This window comes from Delphinus delphis, chromosome 3, assembly GCF_949987515.2.
Source record: "Delphinus delphis chromosome 3, mDelDel1.2, whole genome shotgun sequence".
In the NCBI taxonomy this organism is placed as follows: domain Eukaryota; kingdom Metazoa; phylum Chordata; class Mammalia; order Artiodactyla; family Delphinidae; genus Delphinus; species Delphinus delphis.
The window spans coordinates 19,425,605-19,445,497 of NC_082685.1; the positions used below are offsets into that span (position 1 = coordinate 19,425,605).

At 36.9% G+C, this 19,893-nt stretch overlaps 1 protein-coding gene across 2 annotated transcripts in view; it reads left to right on the top strand.

The window, feature by feature from the left end:
* Positions 1–19,893, top strand: part of CNOT6 (CCR4-NOT transcription complex subunit 6) — a 66,894-nt gene that overhangs the window by 36,484 nt on the left and 10,517 nt on the right. For both annotated transcript variants that reach the window (XM_060008254.1, XM_060008255.1), the window contains exons 3-9: positions 570–756; positions 2,958–3,043; positions 16,448–16,552; positions 16,635–16,703; positions 17,702–17,859; positions 18,665–18,819; positions 19,565–19,719. In XM_060008254.1, coding sequence (XP_059864237.1) covers positions 570–756; positions 2,958–3,043; positions 16,448–16,552; positions 16,635–16,703; positions 17,702–17,859; positions 18,665–18,819; positions 19,565–19,719 — 915 coding nt within the window. The remainder of the gene's footprint in view (positions 1–569; positions 757–2,957; positions 3,044–16,447; positions 16,553–16,634; positions 16,704–17,701; positions 17,860–18,664; positions 18,820–19,564; positions 19,720–19,893) is intronic.

A 19,893-nucleotide genomic window follows, 5' to 3' on the forward strand; every position in this document is an offset into this window, starting at 1 on the left:
GCCTGTGCTCTAGAGCCCGCAAGCCACAACTACTGAAGCCCCCTCTCCACAACTGCTGAAGCCTATGCTCCTAGAGCCCGTGCTCCGCAACAAGAGAAGCCACCACAATGAGAAGCCCGCACAGCACAATGAAGAGTAGCCCCCACTCGCCACAACTTGAGAAAGCCCATGTGCAGCAACGAAGACCCAACACAGCCAAAAATAAATAAATAAATTTATTTAAAAAAAATTATTACTCAATAAAATATCTAAAATGTTACTTAATCCAGGGACCAAACTGTAGAGAACACTATATAATTTTTTAACATCTTTATTGTAGTATAATTGCTTTACAATGGTGTGTCAGTTTCTGCTGTTTAACAAAGTGAATCAGCTATACATATACATATATCCCCATATCTCCTTCCTCTTGCATCTCCCTCCCATCCTCCCTATCCCACCCCTCTAGGTGGATGCAAAGCACCAAGCTGATCTACCTGTGCTATGCAGCTCCTTCCCACTAGCTATCTATTTTACATTTGGTATAGAACACTATATAATTCTTACCCCATTTTTTTCTTCTTTTACAGGAAAAGTGAGAAGCTTAAGCTCATCTTTGTGGTCACTAACTCACTTGACAGCTTTGTATCTAAGTGACAATTCCCTGTCCCGCATTCCTTCAGACATTGCCAAGCTTCACAATCTGGTGTATCTGGACCTGTCCTCTAATAAAATCCGGAGTTTACCGGCAGAACTCGGAAACATGGTATCACTCAGGTATACAGATTCAACTTAGTACATAGCTATATACCCCCTAAAAGAATATATTATTATATTGTTAGGAAACACCACTTTGTTGGGAAACGACATTGTCAATTTAATGGTATTTGAACACAATTAAACATGACTATGTTCTTCAGGTAAAGTTTTCTGGGAAAATTGAATGTCAGCTAATAAATAAGTCATTTAGATCCATTGCCTAAAATTTACTTTATTGCTGTTTTGTGTAATATACTTTATTTTTGAAACAAAATTTTTGGACAAAGTGGGGCAAACAAATAGAAGGCACTTGTATTATCCCATATATTCACTCACCTGTGACAGACAGTTGAGATGCTTTTCCCCCACTAAATTCTGGGGCCCTATACCATCCTTAATATGGGATCCAGGAAGCCATTGACAATTAATGATCCCATTTTGGCCATCCCAGGGCTTGTATGCATGACAGTAACAAAGCCAGGACTTGAAAGAAGCTAGAATTAGTGATTGAATATGGGGACCTATAGTGTGGGCTATAGGAGGTTGATAGGATGTGGAGTCACACAGAGTTCAGGTTAGAAACCTGACTCAGTCATTTACAAGTTGTGTGATTTGGGGCAAGCTTCTTACAACCTTGCAGAGTGTTTCTTCATCCATGAAGTTGCTATGATAATGACCCAACTAAGGATGAGATTAGAGATATTTGAGATAATGACTAAGAAACTACTAGCAACACTGCTTGGTACATATTGTATTAGTAAATGGTAATTGCTGTAACCTCTGTTTTATAAGATAGATGAGATCTACCCAGATTGAATATAAAGCCAATTTCCAGCTATTATGTTAATCCCAATAGAAAATCTTGCCCCATTTCATATTACCTCCCCCCCCCCTTTTTTTTTAAAATTCCACTGGCTTTTCTGCTGCCTTCTATCATTTGCTGCATAGTAAAAAGGAATAAGGACCTTGTGAGAGTTTCTTTACCTCTATTGCTTCCATTCCAGCCCTTTGACATTTTTTAGGCTTAATTATTGAGTGTATACCATGACTATTTTTAATCCCCTGAACCAAATTTACTTAAAGGACCTCCTTTCCTGTGTGATATATTTGGAAATAAACAGGAACCAAGTATTCAGAGTGAGTTTTTCTTATTCAGTTTATGGCCTCACCAACCTCTGGTTTACTCAGTGGTAACCAAGCTTCATTTAAATTCCAAGAACCAAGGGCTATAGAAGTATCAGTAGTTCACATTCACATGTGAACATTGACAAATAAAACTTATCATAGGGGCTTCCCTGGTGGCGCAGTGGTTGAGGGTCCGCCTGCTGATGCGGGGGACACGGGTTTGTGCCCCGGTCTGGGAGGGTCCCACATGCCGCGGAGCGGCTGGGCCCGTGAGCCATGGCCGCTGGGCCTGCGTGTCCGGAGCCTGTGCTCCGCAACGGGAGAGGCCACAGCAGTGAGAGGCCCACGTACCAAAAAAAAAAAAAAAAAAAAAAAACTTATCATAGGACATTGCCAATATCTTAATATTGGGTCTTTCTTTTTTTCCTACTGAAGATTCCTTTCATAGTTATATTTTCTATACAAAACAAATCATTAAAATAATCAGTAGTTATTAATATAGCTGCCATTATTTCTAAAGTAAAACTTTAGTATTATTAATCATAAACGTATTGTGCAACTACCATAAACTATTTTGATTTGGTACTATATGATCATTTAAATTTTCTTTTAACAATTCACATGTTAGGCTGCTTTATCATTTCCACTTTCTTAAACATGTGTATTAGACCTCCATGTATGCTAGACCAGTTCTGCTCTCAGGGTGGTATCTGGACTGTGCCATTTTCAAAGTGTGTCACCAGCCTGCAGTGAGATACACAGCAAGTGTCTTTTGAATCCAATACCCTTAAAAAAATTGGGGCTTATATTTTGTTGGTCTTTTTTTTTCTCATCACATTTTTATAGTAATTGATTTTTTTCCTATGTTTTACAAATGTATTGGTCTGTGGCAGTTTGGGGTTTTTTTGTTGTGTCTTTTTGTTTTTTTAACCACATATGATTTAAGAAGCACTATACTAGACATTGGCATATAATACTAAATTTTGTATTCTTAGGAACTTACATCTTATATTCCTAGAAATTATATTGTTGATTTTAGCTGTTAGTTAAAGGTTAATATATCTTCTGACTTCCTGGAATTTTTACATCAACAGGGAACTCCATTTAAATAACAACCTGTTACGAGTTCTACCTTTTGAGCTGGGAAAACTGTTTCAGTTGCAGACTTTAGGCCTGAAAGGTATGACTTCCCATATTTGTGCTTCTTGTGGTTTGTATGTATGTCTTTTGAGTCTAAAGAAGCCATTAAAGGGAATCCTTTTGCCAGGGATTTGCAGGTTCACTCTTCCCCAGAGTTCATCATTTTGTTAGATACAGTCCAATGGTTTTCTTTCTTTTTCACCTATAGATTGTCTGCTAGTCTTCTTATTATTTTTTGCTCCTAGCCCAGCCTTGCTTTTCTAGCCTTTCTTTTAGTCACTTCTATGTTTTGGTGATACATTCCTGACGTCAGACTTTATTTCATCATCCTGTAAAACAGCTTTTTTTGTTTGTTTGTTTTATGTTCAAATCTCAAAAAATGGAGATTCTCACAAAATGCAGAAAGCAAGTAGAAAATTTTGATCTGTTTGGATCCTCTAATAAAGACCAGTATTTAAGCATTTCTTTAAAACTCAAAAATAAAATTGATTTATAAGGACTTTACTAATATTTTAGAACTCGGAGACATAATTAACCTAGTAAGAACTATTGGGAAATATTTTTTTAAACCAGCAAGGTTAAAAGTCCCATTTTAATAATATGTCAAAACCTATAAATTTTTTTATCACATTGTGGTTCTTCACCAGTCTTGTAGATGTATCCAGCTTACTCTATAATTGATTCCTTAAAAAAGATCACAGGGGGACTTCCCTGGCAGTCCAGTGGTTATGACTCTGCCCTTTGCTGCAGGGGGCATGGGTTTGATCCCTGGTGGGGGAACTAAGATCCCACACCCACATGTGGTGTGGCCCCCCAAAAAAATCACATGATGAAGTCTTCAGGAAGTGTACTTTTATTTCTTTAAAATACAGTTATAAAGTGAGGTTTTATTTCTGTAAATCCATTTCATATTATAAAAGTAATGGTATTGTTCACAAAAACAAATGGAAATTGCAAACAATACATTTACAAATATATGTAAAACCATGTTCAACAAACATGAGCTTTATAAATCATTCTTTGGAAAGTTTTTGTCTGTATGGGCTACACTGGCTGAGGCCTCTTAAAATGGAAGTCAGGGAAATGTGAGCTGCAAATGCCTTTTCTGTTGTATCTCCCTATGATAAGTCTAATTTATTCTTATTTTCCTATTTTGAAATTTGAAAAACAAATATATAAAATGTGGCAAAGTGTAATTCATATACAGACTACCAGAATTAACAATTAATATTTTTTCACTTTTGTGTCCATTTTTTAATGCAAAAGAAATAGAACATTACAGAACATTAAGGCCCTCTTCGTTCCTCTTCTAGTCTCTTTTTCGTCCCAGAGGCAGCTACTGTTGTGTGTCCCTCTCGTTCAAGGTTTTGTAATCTTACAGTATATATTTTACAAACCTTAATCTGTATTCATTTCTCTAAGGATTTACAAACTTTATTTGAAGTTAGGGTCATTGCTCACAAATTTTCACACTGATTTAAGTAAACGCTGGGGCCAGGTAGGGAAGTCTTTATGGCACATTTGTTTTTGATTAGTCCTTGGTCTTCCACTTCAGAAAGATCCTTTACTGTTCAACATTTATGCCTTTATGTTTCTTTCTTGGAAGTATAGTTTCACCGAGATAGTTCGTTTATCTCAGCTATTCTGTTGGACATTGTTACATGTCTGTCTGCAATAGCAGTCTTTTCACTTGATTTCACCTTTTTAAGACAAATCCCATGTTATCTTCCTGACTTTGCAACTTACACTTTAATGCTGTGCTAGCTACTTCTTAAAACAGTTACATTTTCCTTGCTCTCTGAAAACTTCTTTAATGATTTCTCATGGCACCTGTTAATTATTTGGAAGAGAAAATGTATCACTTAGTTCAAAAATCATGTCTATTTGCTATTTTATCCATTTGTACAGAGCCAAAGTACTTCTGCCTCATGAATCAGTTCATATCATTTTCTTTAAAGTTGATTGCATAGGGCTAGCATGCGTCACTTTTTTTTTTTTACATTTTTCCATGTTCTTCAAAATTGTTCTACTGTGAAAGATAGGACTAGAACCTTAGATAGTGTATTCTTTTTTTTATTTTGAGATAAGAGATTTATGTGAACCTGTAAGAAATAATTCAGGGAACAATCCATGTGCCTTTTACCAATTTCCCCCCAGTGATAACATCTTTCAAAACTATACTACATAGACTTGCCTGGTGGCACAGTGGTTAAGAATCCGCCTGCCAATGCAGGACACACAGGTTCAAGCCCTGGTCCGGGAAGATCCCACATGCTGAGGAGCGACTAAACCCGTGCGCCACAACTACTGAGCCTGCAGTCTAGAGCCCGCGAGCCACAACTACTGAGCCCACGCACCTAGAGCCTGTGCTCCGCAACAAGAGAAGCAACTGCAATGAGAGGCCCACACACCACAACAGAGTAGTCCCCGCTCGCTGCAACTACAGAAGGCCCCCGCGCAGTAACGAAGACCCACTGCAGCCAGAAAATAAAAAACAAAACAAAACAAAAACTGTAGTACAGCATCACAACCAGGATATTGACATTGATACAGTCAAGGTACAGAACAGTTCCATCACCAAAGGATCCCTCATGTTGCCCTTTGATAGGCACACTTGCTTTCCTCTTGCCCCAGTTCACTCCTGAACTTCTGACAACCACTGATATGTTATCTATTTCTATAATTTTGTTATTTAAAAAATAATATATAAATAGAATCATGCTGTGTGTAACCTTCTGAGATTGGGTTCCCCTCCCCATACCCAAGGTTAATTCTTCGGAGATTCACCCAGGTTGTGGGTGTTTGCTCCTTTATATTGTTGAGTAGTATTACTTGGTATGGATGTATCACAGGTTGTTTAATCATTGACCTATTTAAGGACATCTGGATGGTTTCCAGTATTTTGCTGTTACAGATGAAGCTGCTGTTAACATTCTGTGTGTAGGTTATTGTGTGAATGTAAGTCTTCATTTCTCTAAGATAAATGCCCAGGAGTGCAGTTGCTGGGTCATAGGTTAATTTCATGGTCAGTTTTTTTTAAGAAACTGCCAGGTTGTTTTCCAGACTGCTGTACTATTTTACATTTTTACCAGTAATAAATGAGTGATCCAGTTTCTTTGCATCCTTATCAGTGTTTGGTATTGTCACTATTTGATTTTTTTAACATCTTTATTGGACTATAATTGCTTTACAATGGTGTGTTTCTGCTGTATAACAGAGTGAATCAGTTACACATATACGTATATCCGCATATCTCCTCCCTCTTGCACCTCCCTCCCATCGTCCCTATCCCACCCCTCTAGGTGGACAAAAAGCACCGAGCTGATCTCCCTGTGCTATGTGGCTGCTTCCCACTAGCTATCTGTTTTACATTTGGTAGTGTATATATGCCCATGCCACTCTATCCCTTTGTCCCAGCTTACCCTTCCACCTCCTAGTGTACTCAAGTCCATTTTCTACATCTGTGTCTTTATTCCTGTCCTGCCCCTAGGTTCTTCAGAACCATTTTTTCTTATTTTAGATTCCATATATACGTGTCAGCATATGGTATTTATTTTTCTCTTTCTGACTTACTTCACTCTGTGTGACGGTCTCTAGGTCCATCCACCTCACCACAAATAACTCAATTTTGTTTCTTTTTATGGCTGAGTAATATTCCATTGTATGTATGTGCCACATTTTTATCCATTCATCTGTTGATGGACACTTAGGTTGCTTCCATGTCCTGGCTATTGTAAATAGAGCTACAATGAACATTGTGGTACATGACTCTTTGAATTATGGTTTTCTCAGGGTATATGCCCAGCAGTGGGATTGTTGGGTCGTGTGGTAGTTCTATTTTTAGTTTTGTAAGGAACCTCCATACTGTTCTCCATAGTGGCTGTATCAATTTACATTCCCACCAACAGTGCAAGAGGGTTCCCTTTTCTCCACACCCTCTCCAGCATTGATTGTTTGTAGACTTTTTGATGATGGTCATTCTGACAGGTGTGAGATGATACCTCACTGTAGTTTTGATTTGCATTTCTGTAATGATTAGTGATGTTGAGCATCCTTTCATGTGTTTGTTGGCAATCTGTATATCTTCTTTGGAGAAATATCTGTTTAGGTCTTCTGCCCATTTTTGGATTGGGTTGTTTGTTTTTTTTGATATTGAGCTGCATGATCTGCTTGTATATTTTGGAGATTAATCCTTTGTCAGTTGCTTCATTTGCAAATATTTTCTCCCATTCTGAGGGTTGTCTTTTGGTCTTGTTTATGGTTTCCTTTGCTGTGAAAAAGCTTTTAAGTTTCATTAGGTTCCATTTGCTTATTTTTGTTTTTATTTCCATTTCTCTAGGAGGTGGGCCAAAAAGGATATTGCTGTGATTTATGTCATAGAGTGTTCTGACTATGTTTTCCTCTAAGAGTTTTATAGTGTCTGGCCTTACATTTAGGTCTTTAATCCATTTTGAGTTTATTTTTATGTATGGTGTTAGGGAGTGTTCTAATTTCATTCTTTTACAAGTAGCTGTCCATTTTTCCCAGCACCACTTATTGAAGAGGCTGCCTTTTATCCATTGTATATTCTTGCCTCCTTTATCAAAGATAAGGTGACTGGGCTTCCCTGGTGGCGCAGTGGTTGAGAGTCCGCCTGCCGATGCAGAGGACGCGGGTTCGTGCCCGGTCTGGGAAGATCCCACATGCCACGGAGCGGCTAGGCCCATGAGCCGTGGCTGCCAAGCCTGCGCGTCCGGAGCCTGTGGTCCACCATGGGAGAGGCCACAACAGTGAGAGGCCCGCGTACCGCAAAAAAAAAAAAAAAAAGATAAGGTGACCATATGTGCGTGGGTTTCTATCCTGTTCCATTGATTGATATTTCTATTTTTGTGCCAGTACCATACGCTCTTGATTACTGTAGCTTTGTAGTATAGTCTGAAGTCAGGGAGCCTGATTCCTCCAGCTCCGTTTTTCTTTCTCAAGATTGCTTTGGCTATTCGTGTTTTTTTGTGTTTCCATACAAATTGTGAAAAAAAATTTTTTTTTTGGCGGTACGCAGGCCTCTCACTGTTGTGGCCTCTCCCGTTGCAGAGCACAGGCTCCGGACGCGCAGGCTCAGCAGCCATGGCTCACGGGCCCAGCCGCTTCGCGGCACATGTGATCCTCCCGGACTGGAGTGCAAACCCGTGTCCCCTGCATTGGCAGGCGGACTCTCAACCACTGTGCCACCAGGGAAGCCCCAAATTGTGAAATTTTTTGTTCTAGTTCTATGAAAAATGCCATTGGTCATTTGATAGGGATTGCACTGAATCTGTAGGTTGCTTTGGGTAGTATAATCATTTTCACAATGTTGATTCTTCCAATCGAAGAACAAGGTATATCTCTCCATCTGCTTGTATCGTCTTTAATTTGTTTCATCATTGTCTTATAGTTTTCTGCGTACAGGTCTTTTGCCTCCTTAGGTAGGTTTATTCCTAGGTATTTTATTCTTTTTGTTGCAATGGTAAATGGGAGTGTTTCCTTAATTTCTCTTTCAGATTTTTCATCATTAGTGTATAGGAATGCAAGAGATTTCTGTGCATTAATTTTGTATCCTGCTACTTTATCAGATTCATTGCTTAGCTCTAGTAGTTGTCTGGTAGCATCTTTAGGATTCTGTATGTATAGTATCATGTCATCTGCAAACAGTGACAATTTTACTTCTTCTTTTCCAATTTGGATTCTTTTATTTCCTTTTCTTCTCTGATTGCTGTGGCTAAAATTTCCAAAACTATGTTGAATAATAGGGGTAAGAGTGGGCAACCTTGTCTTGTTCCTGATCTTAGTGGAAATGGTTTCAGTTTTTCACCGTTGAGAGCAATGTTGGCTCTGGGTTTGTCATATATGGCCTTTCTTATGTTGAAGTAAGTTCCCTCTGTGCCTACTTTCTGGAGGGTTTTTATCATAAATGGGTATTGAATTTTGTCGAAAGCTTTTTCTGCATCTATTGAGATGATCGTGTGATTTTTCTCGTTCAATTTGTTAATATGGTTTATCACCATATTAACATTGATTGATTTGTGTATATTGAAGAATCCTTGCATTCCTGGGATAAACCCCACCTGATCATGATGTATGATCCTTTTAATGTGCTGTTGGATTATGTTTGCTAGTAGTTTGTTGAGGATTTTTGCATCTATGTTCATCTGTAATATTGGCCTGTAGTTTTCTTCTTTTGTGACATCTTTGTCTGGTTTTGGTATCAGGGTGATAGTGGCCTCATAGAATGAGTTTGGGATCGTTCCTCCCTCCGCAAATGAGTTTGGGATTGTTTGGAAGAGTTTGAGAAGTATAGGTGCTAGCTCTTCTCTAAATGTTTGATAGAATTTGCCTGTGAAGCCATCTGGTCCTGGGCTTTTGTTTGTTGGAAGATTTTTTTTTTAACTTCTTTATTTTTTTTTTGGGCCGCGTTGTGTCTTCGTTGCTGCGCACAGGCTTTCTCTAGTTGCATTGAGCGGGGGCTACTCTTCGTTGCGGTGCGTGGGCTTCTCATTGCAGTGGCTTCTCTTTGTTGTGGAGCACGGGCTCTAGGCGCATGGACCTCAGTAGTTGTGGCGCACGGGCTTTCTTGCTCCGCGGCATATGGGATCTTCCCAGGTCAGGGCTCGAACCCGTGTCCCCTGCATTGGCAGGTGGGTTCTTAACCACTGCGCCACCAGGGAAGTCGTGTTGGAAGATTTTTAATCACAGTTTCAATTTCAGTGCTTGTGATTGGTCTGTTTGTATTTTCAGTTTCCTAGTTCAGTGTCAGAAGGTTGTGCTTTTTTAAGAATTTGTCCATTTCTTCCAGGTTGTCCATTTTATTGGCATATAGTTGCTTGTAGTAATCTCTCATGATCCTTTGTATTTCTGCAGTGTCAGTTGTTACTTCTCCGTTTTCATTTCTAATTCTATTGATTTGAGTCTTCTCGCTTTTTTTCTTGATGAGTCTGGCTAAAGGTTTATCAATTTTGTTTTATCTTCTCAAAGAACCAGCTTTTAGTTTTATTGATCTTTGCTATCGTTTCTTTCATTTCTTTTTCATTTATTTCTGATCTGATCTTTATGATTTCTTTCCTTCTGTTAACTTTGGGGGTTTTTTTGGTGTTCTTCTCCTCTCTAATGCTTTAGGTGTAGGGTTAGTTTGTTTATTTGAGACATTTGTTGTTTCTTGAGGTAGGATTGTATTGCTGTAAACTTCCCTCTTAGAACTGCTTTTGCTGCATCCTATAGGTTTTGGGTCGTCGTGTTTTCATTGTCATTTGTTTCTAGGTATTTTTTGATTTCCTCTTTGATTTCTTCAGTGATCTCTTGGTTATTTAGTAGTGTATTGTTTAGCCTCATGTGTTTGTAGTTTTTACAGATTTTTTTCCTGTAATTGATATCTAGTCTCATAGCGTTGTAGCCGGAAAAGATACTTGATACTATTTCAATTTTCTTAAATTTACCAAGGCTTGATTTTGTATCATTCTACTTTGTTGAACCCAATTCTAGTTCTAGGAGTTGGGTTTTCTATTTTTTGTAGGTTTTTTAGTAATTAAAAAATTTTTTTCTATGTAGAAAATTAGTCACCTGCAAATAGGGAGAAGTTTATTTATTTCCAATATGTATGCTTTTCTTTCCTTTTTCTTGCCTTATGGCACTGACCAGAACTTGCAGCTCTATGTTGAATAAGAGTTGTGAGAGCAGAGATCCCCCCTTTTCCCCGACCTTAGAAAGTATTCTGTCTTCATTGTTCAGTATAATGTTAGCATGGGTATTTTGTAGATGCCCTATCAATTTGAGGATTTTTACTTCTATCCTTCTTTTTCTGAGAGTTTTAAATCATGAATGGGTATTTAATTTTGTCAAATGTTTGTTCTCCATCAGTTGATATGTGATATATAATTTTTCTTCTTTAGCCTGATAATTAATTTTTGAATATTGAACCAGGCTTGCATTCCTAGAATAAAATCCGCTTGATCATGGTGTACAATTTGTTTATTGCTGGTAAGTGTATGCTAATATTTTAATGATTTTTGACTGTATTCATGAGAGAGATTTGTCTGTAGTTTTGTTTTTTGTTTGTTTTATACTCACTTTGCCTGGTTTTGGTATCAAGGTGATATTAGCTTTATGAAATGAATTTGAAAGTGTTCCCTCATCTTCTGTTTTCCAGAAGAGATTCTGTAGAATTAGAGTTAATCCTTTTTTAAATGTTTAGTAGAATTTTTCAGTACAACAGTCTGGGTTGATTTCTTTTCTGGTAGTTTTAAAATTATGAATTCATTTCCTTTACTAGGTGTAGTGCTATTAAATTATCTACTGGGTGAGTTGTGATGATTTGTGTTTTTCAGGGAAGTGGCCCATATCATCTGTGTTGTTAAATTTATGTATGTAGAGTTGTTTATAGTATTCTCTTATCCTTCTGATTTCTGTAGGGTCTGTAGTGATACCCTTATTCCCTTTCGTTGTTGATATTAGTAATTTTTGTCTCTCTTTTTCTTTATCAGTCTTGGTTAAAGGTTCGTCAGTTTTATTGATCTTGTCAAAGAAACAGCTTTAAAATTTTTTTCCTCCATTTTTCTGTTTTCAGTTTCACTGATTTCTGCTCTTTAGTATTTCTATGCTGCTTTTTCTTTGGGTTTATTTTACTCTTTTTCTCTTGGTTGTTAGGGTAGAAGCTCAGATTATTGAATTGGGACTTTTTTCTTCTGATGTATGCATTTAGTGCTGTAACTCTCCCTCTTGGCCCTGCTTTAGCTGTGTCCAGCAACAAATTTTATTTTCACTAGCTCAGTGCATTTTGAAATTTCCCTTCAGACTTCCTCTTTGACCCATGGATCAGTCAGAATTTTCCAAGTGTTTGCACATTTTCCTGTTGTCTTTCAGTTACTGATTTTTAGTGTCATTCCATTGTGGTTGAAGAGTACATTCTACATAATTTCAGTTCTTTTAAATTTGTGGATGTTTGGTTTTATGGCCCAGGATATGATCTATCCTAGTATTTGTCCCTTGGGCATTGGGCAAGAGTTTTGTATTCTGCTGTTACTGTGTAGATGATGTATACATAGTTAGATCCAATATATTTGTCTGATATCTATTAGATTGATGGTTTGTGGACTTTTGTCTGGTTCTATCAATTTTTCAGAGAGGGGTGTTGACGTCTTCAGCTGTAATTGTAGACTTCTCTATTGTCCTTTCAGTTCCATCAGTTTTTGGATGGAATTGTTTTTGCTTAAAATATTTTGCAGTTTTGTTGTTTGATAGATACACATTTAGAATTGCTAATTCTTCTTGGGGGATTGGCCCTTTATCGTTACATAAGGCCACTCGCAGTGTGGTGATTTTCTCTGAAATCTACTTGATCTGATATTAATATAGTCACTCCTGCTTTCCTCTGACTAATGTTTGCATGATTTTTTTTCCATCCTTTTCCTTTCAACCTGCTTATATTGTTATATTTTAAGTGAGTTTCTTGTTGATAGCATATAGTTGGGTCATGTTTTTAAATCCACACTGCCAATTTTCTGTCTTTTAATTGGTCTATTTAGACCATTTACATTTACTATAATTGTTGATTTATTGGGGCTTACATCGGCCACTTTATTTTTTGTTTTCTGTTTGTTCTCCTTGCTTTTGTTTTTCTGTTTTCTTTTTATTGCTTTCCTATGGGTTATTTGAGCATCTTTTTACATTTCCATTTTAATTTGTCTGTGATGTGTTTGAATTATCTTTTTCAGTGGTTGCTCTAGGTATTTCAGTATATAAACTTAATTTATCATAGTCTTCTGGTGTTACTACTTTACCAGTTTGAGTGACATATAAAAACCATAGCTCTTTTTATGACCTTTTATTTGCCTGTTCCCCCAGTTAACTGCCAAACAAGATTCAGAAAACTTGAGAAGGAAAGCCTATTATATTTGCCCCCCCTTTTATTAAACCATAATCTTTTTTTTCCTTCCTGATATTCCAGGGTTCCTTCTATTATCATTTCCTTTCCATTTAGAGAACGTTCATTAATGGTTCTCTTAGGGGAGGGTCTGCTGGCAACAGAGTGTCTTAGTTCTCTGTCATCTGAAAATGTCTTTGTTTCTCCTTCATTCCCGAAGGATATTTTCGCTGGATATAGGATTCTGGGTTGACAGGTCTTTTCTTTCAGCACTTGAAAAATACCATGCCACTTTCTACTGGTTTGTGATGAGAAATTTGTGGTTATTCATATTGTTTTTCCCCTACAGATAAGGTTGTTTTTCTCTGGCTGCCTTCAAGATTTTTTTCTTTGTCTTTAGTTTTCAGAAGTCTAATTATGATGTTGCTTGGTATAGATTCCTTTGGGTTTGTCCTGTTTGAAGTTTTTGAATCTGTAGGTTTAGGTTTCTTGCCAAATTGGGGGAACTTTCACCATTTCTTTAGTACTTCCTCAGCCCTGTGCTCTTCTGCTTCCGTTGCTCTGAGGACATGAATGTTAAATTTTTTGTTGTAGTTCCACTGGTCCCTGAGGCTCTCTGTTCATTTATTTTTTTCAATCTGTTTCCTTTCTGTTGTGCAGATTGCATAATTGTAGTGTTATACCTTCCAGTTCGCTGATTCTTTCCTTTGACCCTCCATTCTGCTGTTGAACCCATCCAACTGAGTTTTTTATTTCATTTATCCTATTTTACAGTTTTAATATTTCCATTTGGTTTTTACATTTCATTTGTTTACCAAAACTTTGTTTACTGAGTCTTCTTATTTTTTTGTCATTTTATTTCAGGCATGTTTGTAATTTTTCATTGAAGCATTTTTATCATGCCTTCTCTGTTTTGCTCAGATCATTCTAATGTTTCTATCATCTCAGTATTGGAATCTATTATCTTTTTCATTCAGTTTGAAATTTTCCTGGTTCTTGGTATGATTAGTGATTTTCACTTGAAGCTGGACATATTCACATTATGTTATAAGACTCTGGATCGTATTTAAACCTTTTTTGCTGACTTTCTCTATCACTGCTGTGGCAGGGAAAATGGAGAACACCATCTCCTTACTGCCAGGGGAGGTAGGAGTTAAGATTCCACTTAGCCTTTGTTGACACCTGAGGGTCAGCTGGGTACAGGTGGCAGTTTTGGCTCCTTATGTGGTCTCCATAGTCACTGCATTGGGGTGACCTCATTACTGTTGGGAGATGGTAAAAGTCTTGACTCTCCTCAGCATCCCCAGAAGGGAGGTGGAGGAGCACCTCATTACTGCGGGTTGGGGTGATAGTCCAGGCTTCCCTTCTTGGTCTCTGCAGACACCACAGGGCGGAGGAGGAGGTGCTTGTTACTGCCTGGAGGGGATAAAAGTCCCAGCTACCTTCTTGGCCTTCTCTGACCCTACCCTGCTAGGGGTGTTGGGGTACCTCCTTACTTCCTCATAAGGGTGTAAGTCTAAGCTCCCTGCTTGGTCTTTGCTGGCATGAGTAGAGAGGATGCCATGTATGTTTCTTTGGTGTTTAGCTGTAGTAGAGCTGTTACTATCTAAAAGTTTTGTTTTGTTAGGCTGCCCTTTCCTGGCCCTTTGGCGTTTGTTGGAATTTTTTTTCTGTACCCATAGGTGTTTCTGTGTTGCTGGCTTCTTAGCTCTGTGTCTGGGATATATGAGACAAATAGTAAACCCAAGGAATTCACCACTGTGTTGTTCCTCAGGTCCTGAAGTCTCTGAACATTCTGCCTTCTTACCACATTTCAGAGTCTTACATTTCTTTACACATAATTAATGGGATTTTAGTTGTATTCAGCAGGAGAAATAGGGAAAAGTATGTTTACTTCATCTTTCCAGAAACAACTTTTCTCATTCACTTTTGTTCCTTAGTTCTGAGACTCAGTATCATGTTTTAATTCCAGAATTGTATTGTACTTGTTAAGTTTACCCTATGTGTATTATTTTTCCAGGCAATGAAAAGTAGATTAAATTTAAAGGAATTCCAAAGAACAAGCAGATGTTGTGGGAAATATACCATTTGGCTTCATGCATTTATTAGAGAGTCAAAAATAGATGTTTGGGTTTGGGGATGGTTTTTAATTTTATAGAAAGATCTTAGAAGGGAGGATCACATAGTTATAAGTACTCAGCAGTTGCCTTTAAATATTTTTTGCACTAGAAAGTAGTAAAAATAACAGCAGTAATGTAGGTCTAGTTAGAATGGGATGCTTACCTGGTACTGAGAAGTTTTTTGGTTGACTTCATTTTCTCAAGATATCCTTAACAGGGTCCTGGTAACTTTGAGGTTATAGCTACCTATCTCATAGGATTGTGACTAAATGAAAATTTTAGGACTCTGGTATCTGTAAAGAACTGTACACATATGGGGAATGAAACTATTGTTACTTGTCTTCCTACAAATATATACCTTGCACTTATAGGAGCATGTTTTTACCTTTACAGTTCTTAAAATCCTAACTTAGGATTCTTCCCATCCGTGTAATCCAGCTTTTAATGAAGGATACTTCACTACCTCACAGGTCAGGGCATTTCATCTTAAATAATTCTAATGTTTAACAAACACTTCTATTCTGAGCTTGGTCCTCATTCTGCCTTTTGAGTCTACTCTTTCACAAGAGAAAAGGAAAAAAATACTTTTTTCTCTGTGTGGTAATCATTCTTATAGTCCATACCTTTTTTTTTTTTAAATTTGGAATGGCTAAGATCTCTCATCATTTTACCTATCTTCCATCTATAGAATTTATTAGTCTTTCTTAAAATGGAGCATGGGTAGGAACTTTGCTTTTGAAACAGTGTACTATGCTGTTCCTTGTACATAAGAAGTCCTTCTGAGAGAATTTGAGACTATTAACAATACATGTAAATCATTGCATTAGCTTTCATTTTTGGCACTTACGAAACAGTGATTGAATTTACTGTTGGATCACTGCCCTGGGGTTTTCCCCTTCATTAGTGGCTTAATCTTAAACCAGGTCTGTCCCATCCTGTTACTTTATTCATTAGAATTTTAAAAAATCTAAGTGCTAGACAGCATTTGTCATTAGGATGTTTTCTTATTAACTTTGTAGCGTTCTTAAATTTTGATTCTGTGATTCATTATATTGGTTCTCACCTTTCCTTTGCCTAGTCCTTCTTCCAACTCTTCCCCAATCCAGTTTTACTCTCTTTTGATCATTATGAAAGTGTTGATGAGGCAGGGTCAGATGCAGAGCACTATTAGATATCTTCTAGATTGACATCAGTACATTAATAATCATTTTTTGGATACTTCTGTAGAATGTGGTATGAATCTTTTTTATTCTTCACATCAAAAGCTGAAAAAAAATAATATTCTAGTTTGGTATGTTGAGTTAATATAGTTTTTTATATACAGTTATATATGGTTAATATATATAGTTAATATACATTGTTATAGATGATCTGATAATTTTGGTATATTTTTCAGTTTTGAAATATTTTAGTATTTGTCTTGGTTTCATTTTACCTATTTAAAAAACATTTCCAGGAAATCCACTTACCCAGGATATATTGAACCTCTATCTGGAACCAGATGGAACAAGAAGGCTACTGAACTATTTGCTTGATAATTTGGCAGGTACTGCAAAAAGAAGTAAGTGGTCATTTGATTAAACCATTTTTTTTAGAAAGACATGTAAGAATATTGTTTAATTTTGTGTTTTATATTCAACTAGTTTCAACAGAACAACCACCTCCAAGATCTTGGATTATGTTACAAGAACCAGACAGAACACGGCCAACTGGTTGGTAGCCTAATTATTTAAATCTTATTTTTACTTTTTCTTTGTAAACCTAATAGTATTGTTGGTATGCTTTAGATTTTGGGCAGTGTTACAGTAGAATGCTTAAGGTTGATTTGGTTTGGGAGATAATAACGAAGACTTGATTACCTGGCCTCTTTACTATGCTACGGAAAGTCTGGTATAAAGCAGTACTTCTCAACCAGAGGCGATTTTATGCCCCAGAAGACATTTGGCAATGCCTGGAGATATTTTTTGATTGTTAACAACTGGTAGAAGTGCTCTTGCCATCTTGTGGCTAGAGATCAGAGGTGCTGCTGTTGAGGAACTCTGCTCTAAAGTATTGATCAAATTCAGTTATAATAAATACATGAAAATCTTTCTAATACTGTAAGTTTCCAAACTGTACTGTGTTCCAGATGTATTTGATAATACAAAAGTTTAAGATAGCCAAAACACCTACTTAAAAGAGAAATTGAACTAATGACCTCTAATCTCCTTTTAAAATTGTATGAAAATAGTTTGAGCACTTCTGTGATGTGTGCAACAGGATTTGGTCTATAATACCCCTTTTCTTTCATGTGAATTAATAGTAGTTGCTCTGTAGAAGAAAAGTAGAGATGCCTGTTAAGAAAACTACCTGTCGGGTTTCCACATTCTACATTAACAATAGTTGAAGTGGTGGAGGGAACATAGAAATGAGGAGCCCTGGTCTTAGAGGCTGAAGGACTTAAGATCGTATTCTGTTAGTTTTTGAACCTTCTGTGTGTACCTCTGTAGCAGGAAACACATTATTTATTTATATTATAATTTGTTCACGTATCTGTCCTTCATTTATTTTCTAACATTACTTACGCCATGTCTGGCATATAGTAGTTTTTCAGTGAATATATATTGAATAAATAAAGTCAAACTTAGCATTTAAGTGAAAACTATTGAAATTAATTATGTTTTTTTTTTTCTGCCACGTGTGTGAATAAGTAAAGTTATCTTTCCTACAGCCTTGTTTTCTGTCATGTGCTATAATGTTCTTTGTGATAAATATGCGACCCGGCAGTTATATGGCTACTGTCCATCATGGGCACTAAATTGGGACTACAGGAAAAAGGCCATTATTCAAGAAATCTTGAGTTGCAATGCTGATGTCATAAGTCTTCAGGTAAGTCATCAGAAGAGCACTTGTTTAAATTGCAGAAATGCCCCAACATTGATCAAGCAAGGAACAGCTTGGGAACGCATTACACTGACACATATGAAGTCCTAGCTTTAGCAGTTATTAAAATATGGACTTTTTCTGTATTTAGTGAATTCTGGGAGCATTCACTGCCTGCTGTGCTTTGTAGCAGTGTGCTGCCAAATTAAGCAGATGGGTTAAGCTGGATTTTAAGTGTTTGCTATGACAGCTAAATGTTTACTTTTTCCTCCCTGATGCTCCTGTACACTATTTTTTAATTTGGTGGCAATGTTACTAAAATTGTAACACTATCAAGGTATAATTTTGCTTTACTACCAGTGGTAATTGAATAGTTAGGTCAAAGTAGAAAGGGCATTGAACCTGGTGCACAGTAACTGAGTTCTCAGTCCAACTCTCATAATAACTTACATGACCTTGGGCAAGTCACTCTCCTTGTGGTGTGAAATTTGATCTGTGGAGTTCCTGTTACCTCTCTGATTTTTGTTCTACGCCAATTCTAAAATATAAGGAAAAATATATGCATAGGGGTATATGTCTTTCTATTCTTTACTCCTAAACAATAAAGAATTAACCTTATCAACTGGTACCTGTAAAATGACAGGTAGGTGTTCTGATTGGTTTCAGATAAATTACATCGAAAAAATGTAATTCTTCATTCTGCAGATCAGTCCTTTGAAATTCTTTTAAGTTCTTAAACTGTACATATAAAGGTAATGCATAGGACTGATTTTTGTCTTATGAAATAACTCTGCTATTTACAATTTTTCAGGAGGTTGAAACAGAACAGTATTACAGTTTTTTTCTGGTAGAACTGAAAGAACGTGGCTATAATGGATTCTTTAGTCCTAAATCTAGAGCTAGGACAATGTCAGAACAAGAAAGAAAACATGTTGATGGCTGTGCAATATTCTTTAAGACAGAAAAGTAAGTCATCTTCTTTCTTTCTTTCTTTTCTTTTTTTTTTTTTTTGCTGAGCCACATGGCATGCAGGATCTTAGTTTCCAGACCAGGCATCGAACCTTGCCTCCTGCAGTGGAAGTGCAGAGTCCTAACTACTGGACTGCCAGGGAATTCCCAGTCATCTTATTTCTTAAAAAGAAAACTTTCTCTGTTTGCAGGATGGGGGCCAAGGGAATGGATATTAGTTGGCAAATAAGAGAATGAGGCGTTTCATTATTACTCAAGAAAACAGTACTGTTGACTTAGAGGGTTTTGTTTTGATTCATCAGAAATAGTGTTTTGGAGGGCATGTTGAAAGTGCTGCTGTTTCTTCAGGTGTTTGCTAGGGTTTAACTCCAGTTGTTACTTGAAACACCTTGTAATTGCATTCCCTCTGGGATGGTGGAGAGATTCTTAAGCGTGTACTTAGGAAGAGAATTATTTTAAAATTATAGGATGGAATTTTCCAATGTGAAACCTAAACAGAAGATGACTACATTTTCTTAAGTTGTAAAAGTTTATCAAAATGTTATTTGTATCCGTAACAGACTGAGAACAACTTAAATGGACATGGGAAGCTTGGTGTTAAGTGTGGAGGATTTTCCATAATGTAATTTACATGCCATCATATCTGTTAAGGAAGTTGGGGAAAATTGCATTTTCCACAAAGCTAATGTCTTGGTATTCTCAATTTTATATTTGTATGTGTGTGTGTTTGTTTTTGTTTTAGATTTACTTTGGTTCAGAAACACACTGTTGAATTTAATCAGCTAGCAATGGCAAATTCAGAAGGGTCTGAAGCTATGCTGAATAGAGTCATGACAAAAGATAACATTGGAGTTGCTGTACTGCTAGAACTTCGAAAGGAATTGATTGAAATGTCATGTGAGTGACTTTTCCACTTCCTATGAAATTGACCTCCAAAATTTAATAGAAAACAAAAAATTTGTTACATATTAATAGTCTTGTCTAACACCTGAAGAAACTCAGAATTTAAATCTTAGATTCTAAAACCTTATATCCATTTATCTCTACCGCAAAGCTCAAGATGAGGAAACA